Source organism: Apis florea, unplaced genomic scaffold, assembly GCF_048593485.1.
Source record: "Apis florea isolate Af1SG1 unplaced genomic scaffold, ASM4859348v1 contig_3081_pilon, whole genome shotgun sequence".
Taxonomy (NCBI): Eukaryota; Metazoa; Arthropoda; class Insecta; order Hymenoptera; family Apidae; genus Apis; species Apis florea.
This window is the reverse complement of record NW_028256703.1, coordinates 393,136-410,180: the sequence shown is the minus strand read 5'-3', so window position 1 is coordinate 410,180 and position 17,045 is coordinate 393,136. Positions and strand designations below refer to the sequence as shown.

At 35.9% G+C, this 17,045-nt stretch overlaps 1 protein-coding gene across 5 annotated transcripts in view; it reads right to left on the bottom strand.

Annotated features, from left to right (window-relative positions):
• Positions 1-17,045, bottom strand: part of LOC100870405 (PAR-domain protein 1) — a 95,413-nt gene that overhangs the window by 65,092 nt on the left and 13,276 nt on the right. For 3 of the 5 annotated variants that reach the window (XM_086908689.1, XM_086908693.1, XM_086908694.1), the window contains exons 2-3: positions 14,835-14,914; positions 3,248-4,024 (exon numbers count right to left, since the gene is read on the bottom strand). In XM_086908689.1, coding sequence (XP_086764815.1) covers positions 3,248-3,635 — 388 coding nt within the window. In that variant the 5' untranslated portion in view covers positions 3,636-4,024; positions 14,835-14,914. Of the gene's footprint in view, positions 1-3,247; positions 4,025-4,433; positions 5,789-14,834; positions 14,915-17,045 lie in introns of those variants that run through there. The other 2 variants (XM_086908692.1, XM_086908690.1) reach the window with 2 other exon arrangements.

Here is a 17,045-nt window from a genome sequence, read left to right as displayed (position 1 = left end):
TCCATCGATTGTTGCGCCCACACGATTCGCTACACGAATGATCTAGGAAAGATCGTAATGGATTTTGTCCAAGGTGGAACTAATTGACGACGACTAATTCTTCCTTCCTTCTTTCTTTCTTTCTTTTCTTCCTTCTTCTTTATTTCATCGAGTCGTTGATACATTGGAGGAGTAGTTTGTAAGCGATTTTTTTTTTTTTTTTTGCGGAATATTATCATTCTAATTGATACTCGCGTGTCCTAATGGAGGCTCGTAGCGAACAGCAAACGATTTCCGCTGTTCATGGGAATTTTCCGTTTTTTTTTTTTTTTCCTTTTTTTCTTCGTTCGCTCAAGGCTTCTCGTCGGGTTTTCCTGTCTTTCTCTTCCAGTCTCGTCGATCATCTTCCTTCCTTTCGTCATGCTTAACCGTTCAACATATCAAGCATATTCTACACGCGATTCTTCATCCGAGTCGAGTCGGTTCTTTTAACAGTGTACGAATATATTCGACGACATCGTATTAACAACCAAACCCAAAACATTTTTACTCGCATATTTTTTAACGAGAGATTTAATGAAAATTGGAGTAGAAACGATCGGGACGCACAGTAAAATATTAGATATTCGTTGTAATTACTTGCCAAAAAAAAAAAGGAAACAAAAAAGGGAAGAGATAGGGAGAGATTCTATCATCTATCAGTCCAGTTAAAGGGAAAGAGAATAAGAAACAAGTGGAGCAAGTGTAAGGTTGGGAAAAGAGTTTGCGTGGAAACTGGCCAACGCGATTTGAATAAAAGGACAACATAAAAGTTGAATGGGAACGAGAGAGGACAGGCCGGTGAAAGACAGTCCCGCTCATGGAAATGGCGAACGATTAGATACGGTTTTCATGTACCGCCACTCCGGATGATGGACGTTGCTGTTTATTCCACCGACGGGGATTATCGCGAATTTCCATGGAGAGAAAAATAACCGTGAACGCGTATCGCCAATGTTATTCGTTAAACTTGTCCGATACGAAAATACTTATTTCTTATTTCGGTTTATTTCGACGACACAAATCTACTGTTTTGAATAATCCAAATACGGGAAAATGCGGAACGCTTTTACGTATCGTCTTTTCAAAATTCTTATTTCGTTATTTTTGTGATATTTAATTTTTTTAATCTGAATAAAATGAACGAATCGAGAGGTGATATTTATGGAGAATTCAATTTTTGAGCTTCTTTTTTTTACACGTGTCTATTGACAAGAGATTCAATTTTTAACGCTTGTATTTAAATTTTAAATTCGTTTTCTTTTAACGCAATTTGTTATCGAGTGGCTAAATCGATCCAAGATCAAAAGAATCGAGTCCACCGGCCAACAACGGATAATCGGAGGCAATCTTGCAGAAAATGATCATCGTAACGAGCCGCTTCCTTCGATCACGGTAGCCGAGTTAAACAAGCGCATTACCGATCTCTAACAAACTTATCCTACCTATTGAAAATAATCACGTCACAACCTGTCGTCGACGTGAACGTTTCTTCATTCGTTCGATCGACAACAAACACATTTTGCTACGACAAAAATTCGCTCGTTTTAAAAGAAAATAAAAATTCGAAAAGAATTAAATTCCATTCCAATATATTTAAATACAACTTGAAAAATTGAGAAAAAAAAAAAAAAAACGGAAAGATATCGAAACATTCGAGACAAGATCTTGATTCAATGCTATTGTTTACACATCGTATTGCTCTAAATTTTAAATAAATTTGAAAAACGAGAAAATTCGTTGAAATATCGAGACCACCTTCGATGATAGTGTATAACCGCTATATATATATATATGTATATGTATTTTGTTGTATTTGTTGAATATGGATGGATGAAGAAATCCGAATGGAACGATTTCGATGGAGTTGGACAGATCGAGGCGTCAGCATGACGGAGATGCGACACGAAAGACGCGATTTTTCTGGGAAAAACGTTTGCGTAACCGAGGCACAGACGCGCGTACACATAATCCGTGGATGTTACACGGTCTCTCTTACGTATCCGACGAAACAAAAATGTCGACGAAAACGACTCGATCGACTCGAGTAAATCCACCCTGTCTGGAACGCTGTCACGAAGGGATGAGCACGAGTAACGAAAGACGACGACGAAGAAGAAGAAGAAGAAGAAAGAGTTTCGAGGCAACCGAAACGAACGCTGAATTATTCATAGGGAATCTGTTGCTTTTATTTCGACCTCCATCCCTTACGTTCTTTGTACTTTGAATTTGTTTAGGGAGAGGAAAATCGGGTGGGAAACGATCGGACGAAAATTGCTCGTGCAAAACGTCGATTTCGCGTTGGAATCGTTGGAAAAAGAATTGTTCGGATCTTCGATCTCGATCGCACGTGAATTTTGACAAAACGAATTTTTAATTTAATTAATAGTCGTGTGACAACGACATTAATTAAAGTGACAAGTCGACAAATTTTTGAATTAAAGATTTTTTAGGGAAAGAAAGAGAAAAAGTTTAAACACTTTTAGAAGCGAGTATCGTCGAGCTGTCTTTATTGAGTCATCAATCGCGTAAATCTCATTCGCTCCATCGATTCTCTTCTACGGAATATTATGCGCGTATTATATCGATCATTATAATCGTTGGATCCGTCCAGTTTTTTTCACCAAGTTCATTCCACCAAGAGGTTCTAAGTATGGACGAAACGCGATCCTCCGGGGTATAACCGGGCCAACGTGGGGCGGAGAATGGGATTTTAATCAGGGCGATACACAAGAGGAGGCGGTCGAGACTAGAAAGAGAGGCTAAACTATCCGACGTTATTAATTCCTCGAGAAGGATCGAGCCATTTGGTGATTGACGTCGCGTGACCACGTAAGTTACGTAATTTATCCGTCGAATCCTCCAGGGTTGCGAGCAGGATAATAGGCATCCGGAAGCCAAGGACAAGATCGGGCAGATAGAAAAAGATTCTTTTCCCTCCAATCTTCTTCCACCCACTTCTTCCAATTTTTCAACAACGCCCCGATTCTTTCAACACGATCCCCCTCCCCCTCGATATAATCGTATCGACACTTGGACGTATGACACTTTTGATTTTTAATCGACGGATAAAAATAATCCTCGACGAATCTAATCTAATTGGAAGCGACAAGCAGTTTCTCGATCACCGTTGTCGCTACTTCTTTAAACACTGTTATAAATATTCACCATTTCACTTTCGAATACTTTTGGCTGGTTTTAAAAAATAGATAAATTATTAATGGAATACCTGTTCGGTCGTAAGGTGCAGCTCTTCTAGGCGCTGGCTGCCCCCTAACCGGATGGAATTGTTGCTGTTGGTGCAAGGGTGGCGTCTGGGCGGGTTGAAGCTGGAGATGATACTGCTGGGAGGTGGAATAATGGGCGGATGGGTTGGCGGTGGATGCCGCCACCGATGGTTGTTGTTGCTGATACTGACCTGCCTGCTGATACTGATTCATGTGATTCGGGTGATGGAAGTGATGGGGGTGGGAGTGGGTGTGCGGCTGCCCCGCGCCCGCCCCGTGGGGGTGCGAATGGGAATGGGGGTGCGAGTAAGGGTTGCACCAGGTGTAATACTGTTGCCACGAAGCGGCGGCATCCACGTTCGCCATCCCATCGCCTTCTTCGCTCCCCATTCGGACCTATCGGACCTCCTCCCCCTTTTCTTGCCAGTTTAACAACAGTTTCCGGATTTCCTTTCCCTTTTCCACGATGTTTTTCCCCCTCTTTCTTTCTTTCTTTCTTTCTTTCTTTTCTCTCTTTGATCCCTTGGCCTCTTCCTTTGTCGTACAGTTGATCCGATGATTCTTTCGAGAACGTCGACGTTGACACGTTCAATCAACCCCCGAAACAGGGGGATCGTTTCACAGTTCGAACACCACGATTGTTTTATCATTCATCACTTCGTACACTCGGCGTTCAACATTGCGTTGGTTGGCTCGCTTGAGAGTTAGGGTTAAGGTTTGATTTTTAATTCTGGACTGGACTCGAAATATACGTACACTTTGGATGCTTCTTTGATTCTCTGCATATTGGATAAAGAGGTTAATACTATTTTCTACGGCGAAGAGAAGTCTGCCCCGCCGGGGGAAAAATAATCCCTTTTAATATTAGATTCGAGTTTTTTTTTTTTTTTTTTTCTAAGTCCGAGAAAGTCGATTTCCAAGTCTCTTAAATCAAGTGGCAAGTGTTTTTAATTTTTTGAGAAGATTAAATATATATATATGTATATATACAGACGAGAGAATTCTCTAATTGATCGATATTATTATTCCTTTAACGTGTAATTATTGAAACGATACGAAAAAAAAAAAAAAAAAGAAGAGAAAATATTTGGATTCGGACGAAAGAGATTAAATTCACGCGAAAATTTGGGGGGGAAAAAAAGAAAAAAGAAAAAGAATAAGAAAATGTGAAATGTAAACGACACTGACTCGATTACAGGATATTACGTTGATGTTAATCGAAGGAACGAGCGTGGCATGCGACGAGAGTCGCCAAGGACCCGACGAGCTAAGCCTTCGAGAAAGGATCGAGGAACAATGCCTCTGGCCAATGTTAATACATCGTGATACTGCCCACGCCAGTTTCACCACGCTATAAATTTTTCATCCCGTCCTGATCTCATCAAAATTCAACGTGGATATCGGCATTAAATGTTCGACATTTGGTCGTAGGGAAATTAGGAAGAAATTAATTCCAAAATTCGTTTCGTTTCGATGAATCGATCTGAATCGGAAAGAAGAAAATAATAAGGATGAATATTTGGCGCGAATACGATATTTATTTTATTTATTATCTTTCAAAGATCCGTGATTTAAGAAAAATGTGTCACACTTTGAATTTTTGTTTTTCTTTCTCTCTCTCTCTCTCTCTCTCTCTCTCTCTCTCTCTCTCTCTCTCTCTCTCTCGAAGAATCGTAAGAAGTAAATTTCGAGAAAAAAGAAAAAGATTCGATAGAAGAAAAAGTTATCGAATATTTTAGAAACTCGTGAAGAAGGAATCGTGTCGAATGATCGGACACTTTTCTATCCTTGGAAGGAAAAGAAATTTCCTCGTTTTTGTGTGAAAAATTTTGAAAACATTGACCGCACGACGAACCTCCACTATAAACCCCATATTTTCCACCGTTCACTTCATTCTCACCGTCCGTGTGTTCACGGCTCATCATCACAGCGACATCGCGATACAAATAACAATACAAAAATAAGAGAATAGTCGCACGAGAGATGAAAGGTAAAATCTCGGAGCGCGATAAGTCCAAGGTGAGAAGAAAACCAGCTGAATCTAAGAAAGCAAATCGGCTTGTCCGTTCACGTATTTGTATGTACATAATACCCACACGCATTTACATAGCCACACACAATTATAGTTTCTATATATACGTATATACACATATGTATGCTCGTGTACATAAGCCACTACCCACTACTACTGTGTCCATAAGTATTCGATCACTTTTCTTTCTTTCTTTTTTTTTTTCTTAATCTCGTTGAACAATACACAACAAAGCAATATAATAATTCAAACGAATAATCGAGGATAAAAAAAAAAAAAAGAAATAACCGATCGATCGAAAAAAAGAAAAAAAAAAAAAAAAAAGAAAAATAGAAAGAATATATTCGAGAATCGGATGGTTTAATGAAAATTACCGTTTAATTTTTCGACAATCGTAGTATATAATTCCAACGATCTTTTTTCTACATTACGATATTTATCAAAATCAATTTCAATTCTCTACTCTAGGAGAGTATCTAATAAAAAAAAAAAAAAAAAAAAAAAAAAAAAACGCGACATCAAATTTTTCTTTCCCTTTCTTCTTCTCTTCCTCTTTTTCTTCCTCCTCTCCCGTTTTCTTTCACAAAAACCAAATACTCGTGAACGGTGCTATATACACACGAATATACATATATACGTATATATATATATATATATATTATATTTAATATATTAGCCGAACGTCCCCTTTCTTACGTTCCTTATACGATCATAGAGCCGAGTATGTACCGAGTGACGGGGTGAAAAATAAAACGGGAAGGGGGGGAAGAAGAGAGAGAGAAAAGAAATCAGAGACGGAAGACACTGGGGACTTTTTTTTTCGCGTGGAGGAGGAAGGTTTCACCGAAGTTAATGCCGCGATATAATAATCGACGAGGAAGGATGGACGCGCGCGTAGAGCCCGAAGAGGCTCGAGGATGACTGAGAGGAACAGGTTCCTCTTCTCCGCCTCGAGCAAAAGAGGGTTGAAAGCACGAGGCTCGGCGAGTGAGCGGTGGCCGACGCCAGGGGGATGTGGCTCGGCTCCACGTGCACCAGGAGGCACGTTCCTCGGTCACGTGTACGCTTACGCACCACCCGCCATCCACTCTCTCTCTTTCTCCCTCCCTCCCTCTTTTTCTCCCTCTCCCTCTCTCTCTCTCTCTCTCTCTCTGTGTGTGTGTGTGTGCTCCATTTATTGCACACCGTTTCGGCCACCGCTATGAAATTCGAACGTTTCCACAGTTTTGCAATGCATTCGAGATAAGATAGCGCGATACGATTGGAAAGGTGAATGGATTTGGAAGTGGTTGTTAGGATTTTGCCTTCCTTTTTTCCATTTGTTCGATACGAGAGGATATCCCGTACAAGATATCTTCAATAATTGTATTTCAAATTGTATTTGAAAAAGTGATTTTGATCTTTGATTCGATCGATGTGTGAACATTTAATCGGGACAACTGATCGATAACAAGTTTATAAACGAGTTTTTAAACTCGTGTGAACGTTTGTGAAAATTAATTTATAATTTTTGATAAATCTTTTCGAGATTCGAAGGATAAACATTTATTTGCAGAGGAAGTACGAAGTTGTTCGAGTATGTGTCCTCGTCAACTTTTAATTTGTTATATAAAATCATCTTAATCCGCAGACAAGATGTTCGTAGCGCGGATTTTCCCACCAATCCGATGTAGTTGTATAGCCAAGTGTTAGGGAGGAAGAGGAGGGGGAAGAAGAAATTTGTGAGTCAATACCGTTTTGGCCGCTTGTTAAGGATATTACATGAGATCTGTGGGATTTAATTAGCGGGTCAGATGCGAAGGGATGAATAATGCAGAGATAGTAATCGTCGATACTAATTGATACTACGAGTGGAGGAGGTGGCGACGATTCGATCGAGTTGGAATGGAAGATGATGACGGAATGGGACGATTGAACCCAATTTGAAAGAAGATGGTGGAAAATGGAGAGAGGTGGAGAATGGAGGTAGGTGTTTATTTATATGAGAGGGGGAGGGGGGAGAGTGGTTAATTGTCGTTGGAGAGATTGAGATGAATCGGGATTGCGGCTGAGTTTGGGACTCGATTGAGCGAAAAGTAGTCGAGTATCGTGAATAATTAGCGCGTTTGATGATCTCAATCGTAGTTGATAATTTTCGATATTGAAAGTTAATATCGTCTTTCTGTTATCTTATATCGATCGATAATTTGTGAAAAAAAAAGAAAAAAAGAAAAAGAAATGAAGAGAAAGAAAAAAGATGAATCAAACGTTTAAATTGAATAAATCAATAAATTTAATCAAATGTTACATTTTACGTAAAGTTTATAAGAAAATGTGAAAACAAGTGATTGCTTGTTGCAACAATTAAAGAAGCGGAATATTTTTCAAGAAATTTTTTTTTCAACTACAACAACCGCTTCTTTAATTGCTACAACGAACAATGAAATTCAGTTTTCAAGTTTTTCCTATAAATTTTGTTCTGAATGTAAGTAATTAGAGCCTGTCTCTCTGCAATTAATTAAAAAAATTTCTCTAATTAAATGTGAATTTGCAGAAATATCAGCGATATGATATTACAAGCGAAGATCGATGTTATTGATTTATAAGTTAATTATACATTCTATCCACGTCAATGCAAACGAAATTAGCAAAAGAAAGTAAAATAAACTGGTTTAAAATATCGAACGTATCCAGAAAAATAGGATTATAAAATTTTCCAATTTCTATTTTTAAACTTCCTAACTTTAAATCAAAAAAAAAAAAAAGAAGCAATCATATCCATAATAATCTAAAATATCTCGTTATTACGAATTACCATTTCTGATCAACACGAATTTAAACGAGAGTAATTCGTAATCGTGACTACGTTACGAATTAAATACGAAATATATCTGTTTAAAAGAAATTAACGAGACAATAAATCCATTTAAAAAGATAATTATTTCTGACGTGATGTTATAAATTAAGGACAGTTGAATTTTTCAATACAATTTCAATACTAGATAACAAACTTTGCTATCATCTGTTTTCTATCGTGGCAAATTATACGTGACAAAACACTTTTCACTCAAGAGCTGATTCAAAATTTCAATATAGACGATAAATTTTATTGTTCCTAAATAAATTCGTATCATCGTACGTGCTACAAATGGACGACGAAAGAATCGAGAGATGAAAGAAACTCGCGCATTTTTTTTTTTTTTTTTTTTTTTTTCACTCGAGCACATTAAAATGCTAATTTCGAAGCTGCACTCTCGCAACGGTAAATTGTTCGAAACAATTTTTTTTCCTTTTTCTTTTTTTTTTTTCCACGAGCGTGATTTATGGTTTTGCAAAAAGAGAACGGAGACGAACGCGCAAAACTCGACTCGGGAGTAAATAAGAAAACTAAACGGATCGTTGGCAGTGATATTTACCGAGGAATAAACAATCCGATATAATGAAAAGAGATTGCGATCAACGGTACAGAGCTGCGGCCTACGCATAATTGCCTCTATGACGCGCTAAATTGATACGCGGCACAATAATTTGCATCGCGAAATTGCGTGAGAGCCTCGTTTCTTTTCCTTTTTTTCTAACACGCGTTAAAGTAGAATTTTATCAAATGAAAACGAAACTCTCGCTGCCAACTTTTCCAATCAACGCATTTCCCCCGATAAACGAGGGGGAAAAATTGGAATTTAACACAAATCGAGATTTTATTAAAAATTTTGCCTACAATTCAAATCTAATCGATCGTCATGAGAATCAAATAATTCTCAAAATTTAAAAGAAACGATGCTATAAAACTATGCATTGGATCTTTGGAAGAAAAAAAAACGACGAACAATTGTCATTGGAAAAGGTGGAAAATTAGGATAGAGAAGGAAGGACAGATGGTAATGCGAGTGCGAGGGAAATTTGGAAGAGGGGAGGTGAGGACGTTGACCTGAATTGACCTGACCTGCGACAATCCAACGTGTTCGACGGCTAAACTGTCGTATATCGGAGTAATCTCATGCGCGAATCTCATCGAGGAGAGACACGATGCGTATGTATGCGGCCACGCGAAAGACACACACGTTACGTACATCGCTTTTTTCGTACATCGATGCCCACGCTTAACCTCTTATTAATCTTACATGGAGCATTAATAAAACATGGTTCGCACCGGTGCACGCTTTATTTCTCTTCCATCAACAAATCTTTGCTACGTTTCCTTAAGGGTCATCCTTATTCTTCGGTTTCGAATTAAATTTTATTGGTGAAATTCACTTGCGCCTTAAACATTTATAAATCCTTTTCGATCGAAAACGAGATTTCAGAAATGTCCAAGATTCTCGAAACTCTGCTTTCGATCGATGGATCGAGGAAAAATAAACTTGTCCTAAAGGGGGAAAGCAGAGCCTTCTCTCCCTGGAAAAAGAAAAAAATGTCCACGATTGAAAACGAATGAACACGAAGGAAAATAACGAATAATAATAAAGACAGGAGGATCCTTTTCAAGCGTGGAAATCTTTGGGACCCCGTTTCGAGAGATGAACGGAGTAGAAGGCGGGAAGAATTATCTCATCCGTATATAGGGGGCGATGAACGTTCGAAGCGCAATTTATATTTTAATCGATCTATAGAGAAGCCTTTATCTGTCCAACGCCAGACGAGAATATATTTCGCCGTATATATACCACCCATCTGGCGCATCTCTGGCCAGAAGAAAAGAGGGGAGGTGGGGGAGGGAAGGAGGAAAGAACAAAACAGGCGATCGTATATACGTTGATGAAACGTATGTGGTGGGCAACGGAGAAAACACACTCAGTGAACCGGGTTAACCATTCCATATCGGTTTAAATATGGCGAGTGGTCGAGCGTAAAATACACGGGGGTCGTTGCAAGGGACGTTCATCAATGTCTATGACTCGCCTGCGATTGACTGGGCAAATCGTGCGAGGATGTTGAACGATAATAATCGTCCGAACGATTGTGTTGCACAGTTTGCATACGGAACACTGATCAATTTCGACACCCTTTCTTCGCCTCGTCGGAGTAATTATGCGCAGGAAACCGGACGCGATTTAGAGGGGGGAGGGGGTGAGTTTAGCGGATTAATTAACCCCCTCGTTTTCCAACGGATACGCGTTCGTGGAAAATTTTTAGAATTTATCGTGTCGTGTGTATATTTTTGTCTCGATTCTGTATAGCGATTCTATCTGTTGACAAAAATTTAAAGGAACGCGTACGTAAAACATAACGCTCGTTATTGAGATTTCTCGAGATATCCCTGATGAAACTCGAGTTAAACTTCGAACGCGTTTCGAGAGTCGAAAAGATAGGAGTGGAAAAAACCGTCCAAAACGATTACGGAACTAATTAATCGATTCGTTAGCCTCTCCATTCGAAATTAATTCAAATTTAGATCTTCAAATTTAGACAGTTTTTTAAGCTTAGGCTAATTATACCGCCATTCAATTCGACGTTCATACAACCGATCACAATCGAGGCTCCCACGCATAGACCTGCCACCAAAATACGATACCCTCGTTAATTTAAGCGGATAACAATCCAACGTGTGTATATTTATATATATATATATACAGTTTAACATTTCTTCCTCTTTTCGAGGCAACTCGAATTTACTTTATTCAACCCCTTGGGATTGCGTAACACCTCTTGGAAGGTGGCTAATAAGCAAGGTAGCTCCGTTTGTACGCGGTTTGCATTTAATACTTGCTCCATTCCCCTCTCGACTGCCACCACTACCCCCTCCGCCACCCCCTCGACACGATTTTCATCGAGCGACAGACGTTCACGTGGCGGGACACGTGAATCGGACACGTGGAACGTGGTATACTCGATATCGAACCATCCTCGAGATATTTCTGTGTGTAAGCTCGATGCGAGCTTCGTTCGTTCCACGCAATGTTACATATACACGCGTCTTTTCACCGTTTCTTTTTTTTCTCTCTCTCTCTCTCTCTCTTTTTTATCAATTCCGACTGTTTACCCTCTGTTTACATTTTATCTCTCGTTCTGTCGCAAGAAGCAACACTTATCCAAGGGGATGTTGTAAGATGGTGCGTGTTTTATAAGGATGGTTTAAATTGTAATTATTAGCTTATCTTCCTTTTCAATTTATCGAAACGAATAGAGTTTTTTCTCATTCTCAAATGTCTAATTTTCTTTCGTTATATATATAGAAAAGTCAGAAATGAAAAACTAAAGAAGCGTGGAATTCTCTTCGGTTATGTTCTATACATTATCCGGCAGCAAGAGACGAGAGGCAAGAATCAAAGAACAGGTTAAAAGGTTTCACCTGACTCCCGAGGCCTCGTTCATTTTCTCATTTTTCTGAATCTACGTAGAAAGAATCGGTGTGCCGGACGTGGCTGCGAGCGAAGGTCGGTCTCCGGACGTGACATCACTGGCAATCAGTTTTTCAGACACGTGAGAAAACAATTGTTCCTTACAATGCCGTAATAAAATGGTACACTACCGAGATCAATTTAATTGAGCTTCTTCGTGCGTGCCAGTCTCGTGATTACTGTGATGCCGCCGCGCGCCAGGATTCGAGTGAGAAAAAAAAAAAAAAAAAAAGAAAAAGAAAGAAAGAAAAGAAAGAAGGGGGGAGGAAGAAACCGCGATTATATTTATACTCGAAATACATATTTTTGGAAAAATAGACGGAACGAACGAACCATTCGCCTCTGATCGATATTGAATAATTTTTGTTTTTGCTTCTTCTTCTTTTTTCTTTCTTTCTTTTATTTTTCTTTAATTTTTAACCGATTTTTTTTTCCAGTTAGTTAACTCGTTTCATTAATTGGCATAGATTCTATAAATGCTGCGCGTTCATCCCGTGGTATTTAACGGTAATGGAAAAATGCGTTGTGAATGCCGCAAGGACGTCAGATGCACATTACAATGCTGCCTAACACACGTGATACTTTCCCACGTGATTAGTCACGATCCTGCCGTGAAAAAGGAGATAATACAGAGGAAAAAAAAGAAAAAAGAAGGAAAAGAAAAATACGCGACCGAAAAGTCGCGAAATATTTTTTTTTTTTTTTTTTTTTTAACAAAATTTAGGATGATATCGAGAAGAAGAAGGCTAATCTAATAATAATTTGCTTCTTTTCGAATCTGACTTTTCGAATTTAATCGAACACGAACGTGTGAATTTTTTTCGAAGCGAATCATTATTCATATTCCATCTCTTTAAAAATCTTATTCTATTCTTGACCGATCTAACGATAATTAATGATTTTATAAAAATTTTAAAAAGCTAATAAAAATCTCATAGAAATCTTGGAAATATCTATACGCGAATTGAAAGATGAATTTGAAAAGGAAAAAAGAGAGAGAGAGAGAGAAAAAAAAATAGGCCGAAGAACTAAAAATGGAAAAAAAGCGATATCGATAACAATTTTTCTATTTCCCTTTTATTAACCAGCATTGCGTTCAGTGACAATACCGATGATATAACAATTTTTAAGGCCGTGAAGATGCCACAACTCTTGCGTAATCTATGTGTATTCCATTTAATTTTACTTTACTTGCTCGTTAAACGTGAAACACTGTTATATTTTGCAGAGAAACAAAGTGAAGCAAAAAATAAATAAAGCAATCGTTCGTATTCTACACTATATTATATCTTTAAAAAAAAAAAAAAAACTATTAAAATCCTCGATCAAATTTTTCAAATCCATCGGTTTTGAATCCCAATGACGCGAGAATGAAAAAGATTTTAGAATCAATCCGATATATCTAGAATCCTTTTGCTATTATATTAACACCTGAGAAATATCGAAAATGTGATATGTTTGATGTCTTTCGAGAGTAAACAGTACGATGTATTTATAGAACTTTTTATCAGGGAGTTAATACAATAACCAGTAAATTCTGGAGACCACGGCCTTGCGAATCGCAAATGTATCCGTTGCAACGCGTTATGGCGATGTCGTCGAGGTTGCGTAAGCGTTAGGCATCTCATTCAATCGAGTTTTCCAACATAAGTGTTACGTCTGAGTCACTCTTTCACACTGATTTATAGCGGACAATCTTCTGCAAATATTAGAAGAAACGTCGGATCTGTATCGACGTGTGATAAAAAAAAAACGTGATTAAATTCAACGAATCCTATTTTTCCAACCGGTCATCCTCTTAACGCTACAATCAATTCTCTTAAATAACTTGCTATGAACTTTTGTTGAAACAGATTCTTATTGGCCATTTTAGAAGGAAATAGAAGGAAATTGTAGTGGAAAGAAATGTTCAAGTGCGGATTTAAATCGTTTGGATTCGTTTAAAATCTAAAGTTTAAAATTTGAAGTTTAAAATTGGCGAGTTAAGTTAAACGCTAAGAATATGGAAATCTGAATCTGAATTAGGATCTGAAAAGTTCTAAGTTTAGGCTCTGAATTTTGCAAGATGGGTCTAAAATCAAAGATCTAGGAAGTATACTATAAAAGTATAATAATATGCTATTAAAGATAGCGATTGATATCTCTAAAACGAATTTCTTAATAATTGAAATTTGATAATAATTTCAAATTCGTCAACTCGAAGAAATATGATGTTAGAGAGAGGAGATAAGAGAAGGAAAAATATTGGAAGCATTAAGAACCAGATTTCTCGTTTCGTGATGCATTAAAGGCCAGCAGGCTGATGATCTTACGCGTATATACCACGAACCAAACGAATCGTGAAGTTGCGCGCCTTTCGCTTCCGGTTCACCGATCTCTCCACATTCGTTAGGCCGTATTCTCTGTTCTCGACATTTATGTGACCACTTTCGCTCGATCCAATGTGTATTTCAACTTGCTACGCCGTGTCGAATTCATCTCTCCGATTAATAACAATCACGTAGCACGAATTTGCAATCAACGTGCTCTGAATATTCGTTTTAATCTTGATCTAATAATTCACGAATATGATTTTAAAAAAGGAGATGTCGTTTTTTTGTTTTCTGATTTTTAATCCATTTTTAGTATATATATTAAATAAAAATAACAGATAATACAAATAATTTAGCAAGTATAAAATTATGTGAAATAATTTTATGGAATCTATTTTCAAAAATATCACTCTGATTATTTCAATATTCAATATTTAATGATCACTACTTTATCATCGAAATTATTTTTCACCGCGAGAGTGACGTCATCCAATATGGCGGCTATATTACGAAAATCCTACGAATTCATCTCGATACCGTGAAAAAGATTTTAAATATCTATAATATTAAAGCTAATGCAGCAATTCCTGTAACGAAACCTAGGCAATTTAGAATCATTTGGACAATCAATTTATGCAGGAACTAGCCAGCTAACAATAAACAACTCCTATACAGATCTCGCATGGATGAATGCATCGTGTCCGGTACACGTCCTTGTGTATTCACGAGACTCTATTTCGTGCTATTTCACGAAAAAAATGCATACACGAAAGAAAAATCATTCGTTTCTCAATAAACTTTGTATTTTATCACATATACAATTGTCTATCGCGTACTTTTTCGCGTCGAATATATTTTCGAATCTCGATTCAAGAGACGCCATTAGAATATCATTATAAAAAAAATAAAATTTGGAGGTTTCACTTACAGAAGACGTTCTCCGAGTTAAGTATTGCATCCTCATCACCCCCGATGTCATCCAGGCCTCATATTCAGCTTCTGCACTCACTTTTTACAACAATAATCACTTATTACAATAAAATATTACGCGATCACTGACCAATTTGAAAATTCCACTCCAATATGGCGGTTCAACTAATTAACGTTTCAGTACATAGAGTGCGCTATGAATGATCGATACGATTCGATACATATCGATAATTCAGTGTTCCGAATGATTTGATAGAAGTGATCTTATTGCTCGAAAAAGAAGTAGAAAAATATCAAAGATCAAGAAAAATTAAATTTTCTTTCAATTTATTCATAAATTTTATTTTAAAAAATTTGTAGAAATTAATAAATTTTTATGTTTATCTCTCAAATTAAAAATAAATAATAGCTTCTTCATTTTCTGGTAAAACGTTCTTTCTTTTCTTAATCGATTATTACCGATGGCAGATTCTCGATGGCGCTACTAAATTCTATGAATCTGAGCCAGATGCCAGTAAAGTCTAACTCTGTTTCGTGCTGCTCTCTATAGGAGATCTCACTAACAATATAAGATGATTCTTCTTATCATTATTCATTACAGTATTTGTTACAATTAAAATTTCTTTATGCATATTAGAATTAAAAGATAATTATACAGGGAATATCGTAATCAAAGAAACAAGGTATGTATATTATAAAAAAAATCTTTATAACTGTTATTATTATCAATTACTTATAACCTTAAAAACATTTGAAAAGGAAAGTAACAGTAAATCATAAAGTAACATATATCATAAAGAAAAATATATTAAAATTATGATTCTCGATTATAAATTGATATGTTTTTAAATATTATAAATGAGAATAAAAATAATATAATACAAGTATAAATTTTATTTTAGAAAATTATAATTTAATTTTAAAAAAAATCTAATTTAAAATCATTAAATCAAATTCCAGATAATTGTAAATATTTCAAAAAATATATTAACAGAAGACATAGTATAAAAAGTAAGTATGGAATATTATAATTATCATCGATAATGAGGATTTATAATAAAATTCATGAAAATCAATTTACATTCTTTCTAAAAGCTTCTATCTTCATATAAATAATTAATTAATTCTTAGTAAATAAAAAGTTTTAATATCCTCTAATAATCCTAATATAAAATATTCCTTCTTTTAAACTAGTTATTTTCTGTTAAATTATTCACATAAATAAATAAACTTATACGAGATTGGATTATGTTTAATTTCAATTAGTTTTGTTCGCAATTCACAAAACATGTCTTTTTGACAATATATTGTTACGCTCAATTCAAATTTATAAATTTTTATAAATTTTACAATTAAATTTTTAAATTTAACTGTGTCCCCCCCCCCCCCCCAAATGATCGTTACGTGTATTTGTTTACAGTTGCTAATGTTATCACATGTCGGTAAAAATGGCAACTTAATAAGTCGAATATGACATCATTGGTGAAGAACAACAAGAACATATTGACGATTAAATTTTTATTTCGAAAAATAAAATTAAATTTAATTTAATTTTAATTTTATCTTCATTTGACAAATATATTATTTTTTTTTTTTCTTATTTCAATCACAAATATTTAAAGAACATATATCTATACAATATAATTATACGAGTGTTATTTATTTGGAATTAATCTTTTATTAATTATTAATTCCTTTTGTTTGTAATTTGATCTATGAGGCCAGATTCTTTTATTATATTTACAAAATATTACCATTATAAGCTATTTATTATGATCTATGTCTCTAATCATGATCATTAATCTGTAATTACTTTATTTACGTAGTAATATAAAAAAATAATATTGCTAACAATTTTTCTGATTAATAATAAATATAATTAACTTATATATACACACATATTAAATTAAATTAATTAAATTGAATGATTACATAAAAAAATTACAATTTTTTTTTTTCTACAGATAATTTTTTCCATTTATTATGCATCTATTACCACGAAAATGTTATTTTTTATAATTTTCTCATCAAAAGTACCATTTTAGAAATGGAACTCCAATGCATATATATTATCTTGTTTCATTCTTTGCCACGTCTCGGTGATAATTCGAATGGCAATTTTTCGTGCAGTCCTCTAATTGTACTCTCAATTTGCAAGTCAAACAGCCGGAAGAGTACTATATTTACAAAGGCATGAGAAAACAGCTTC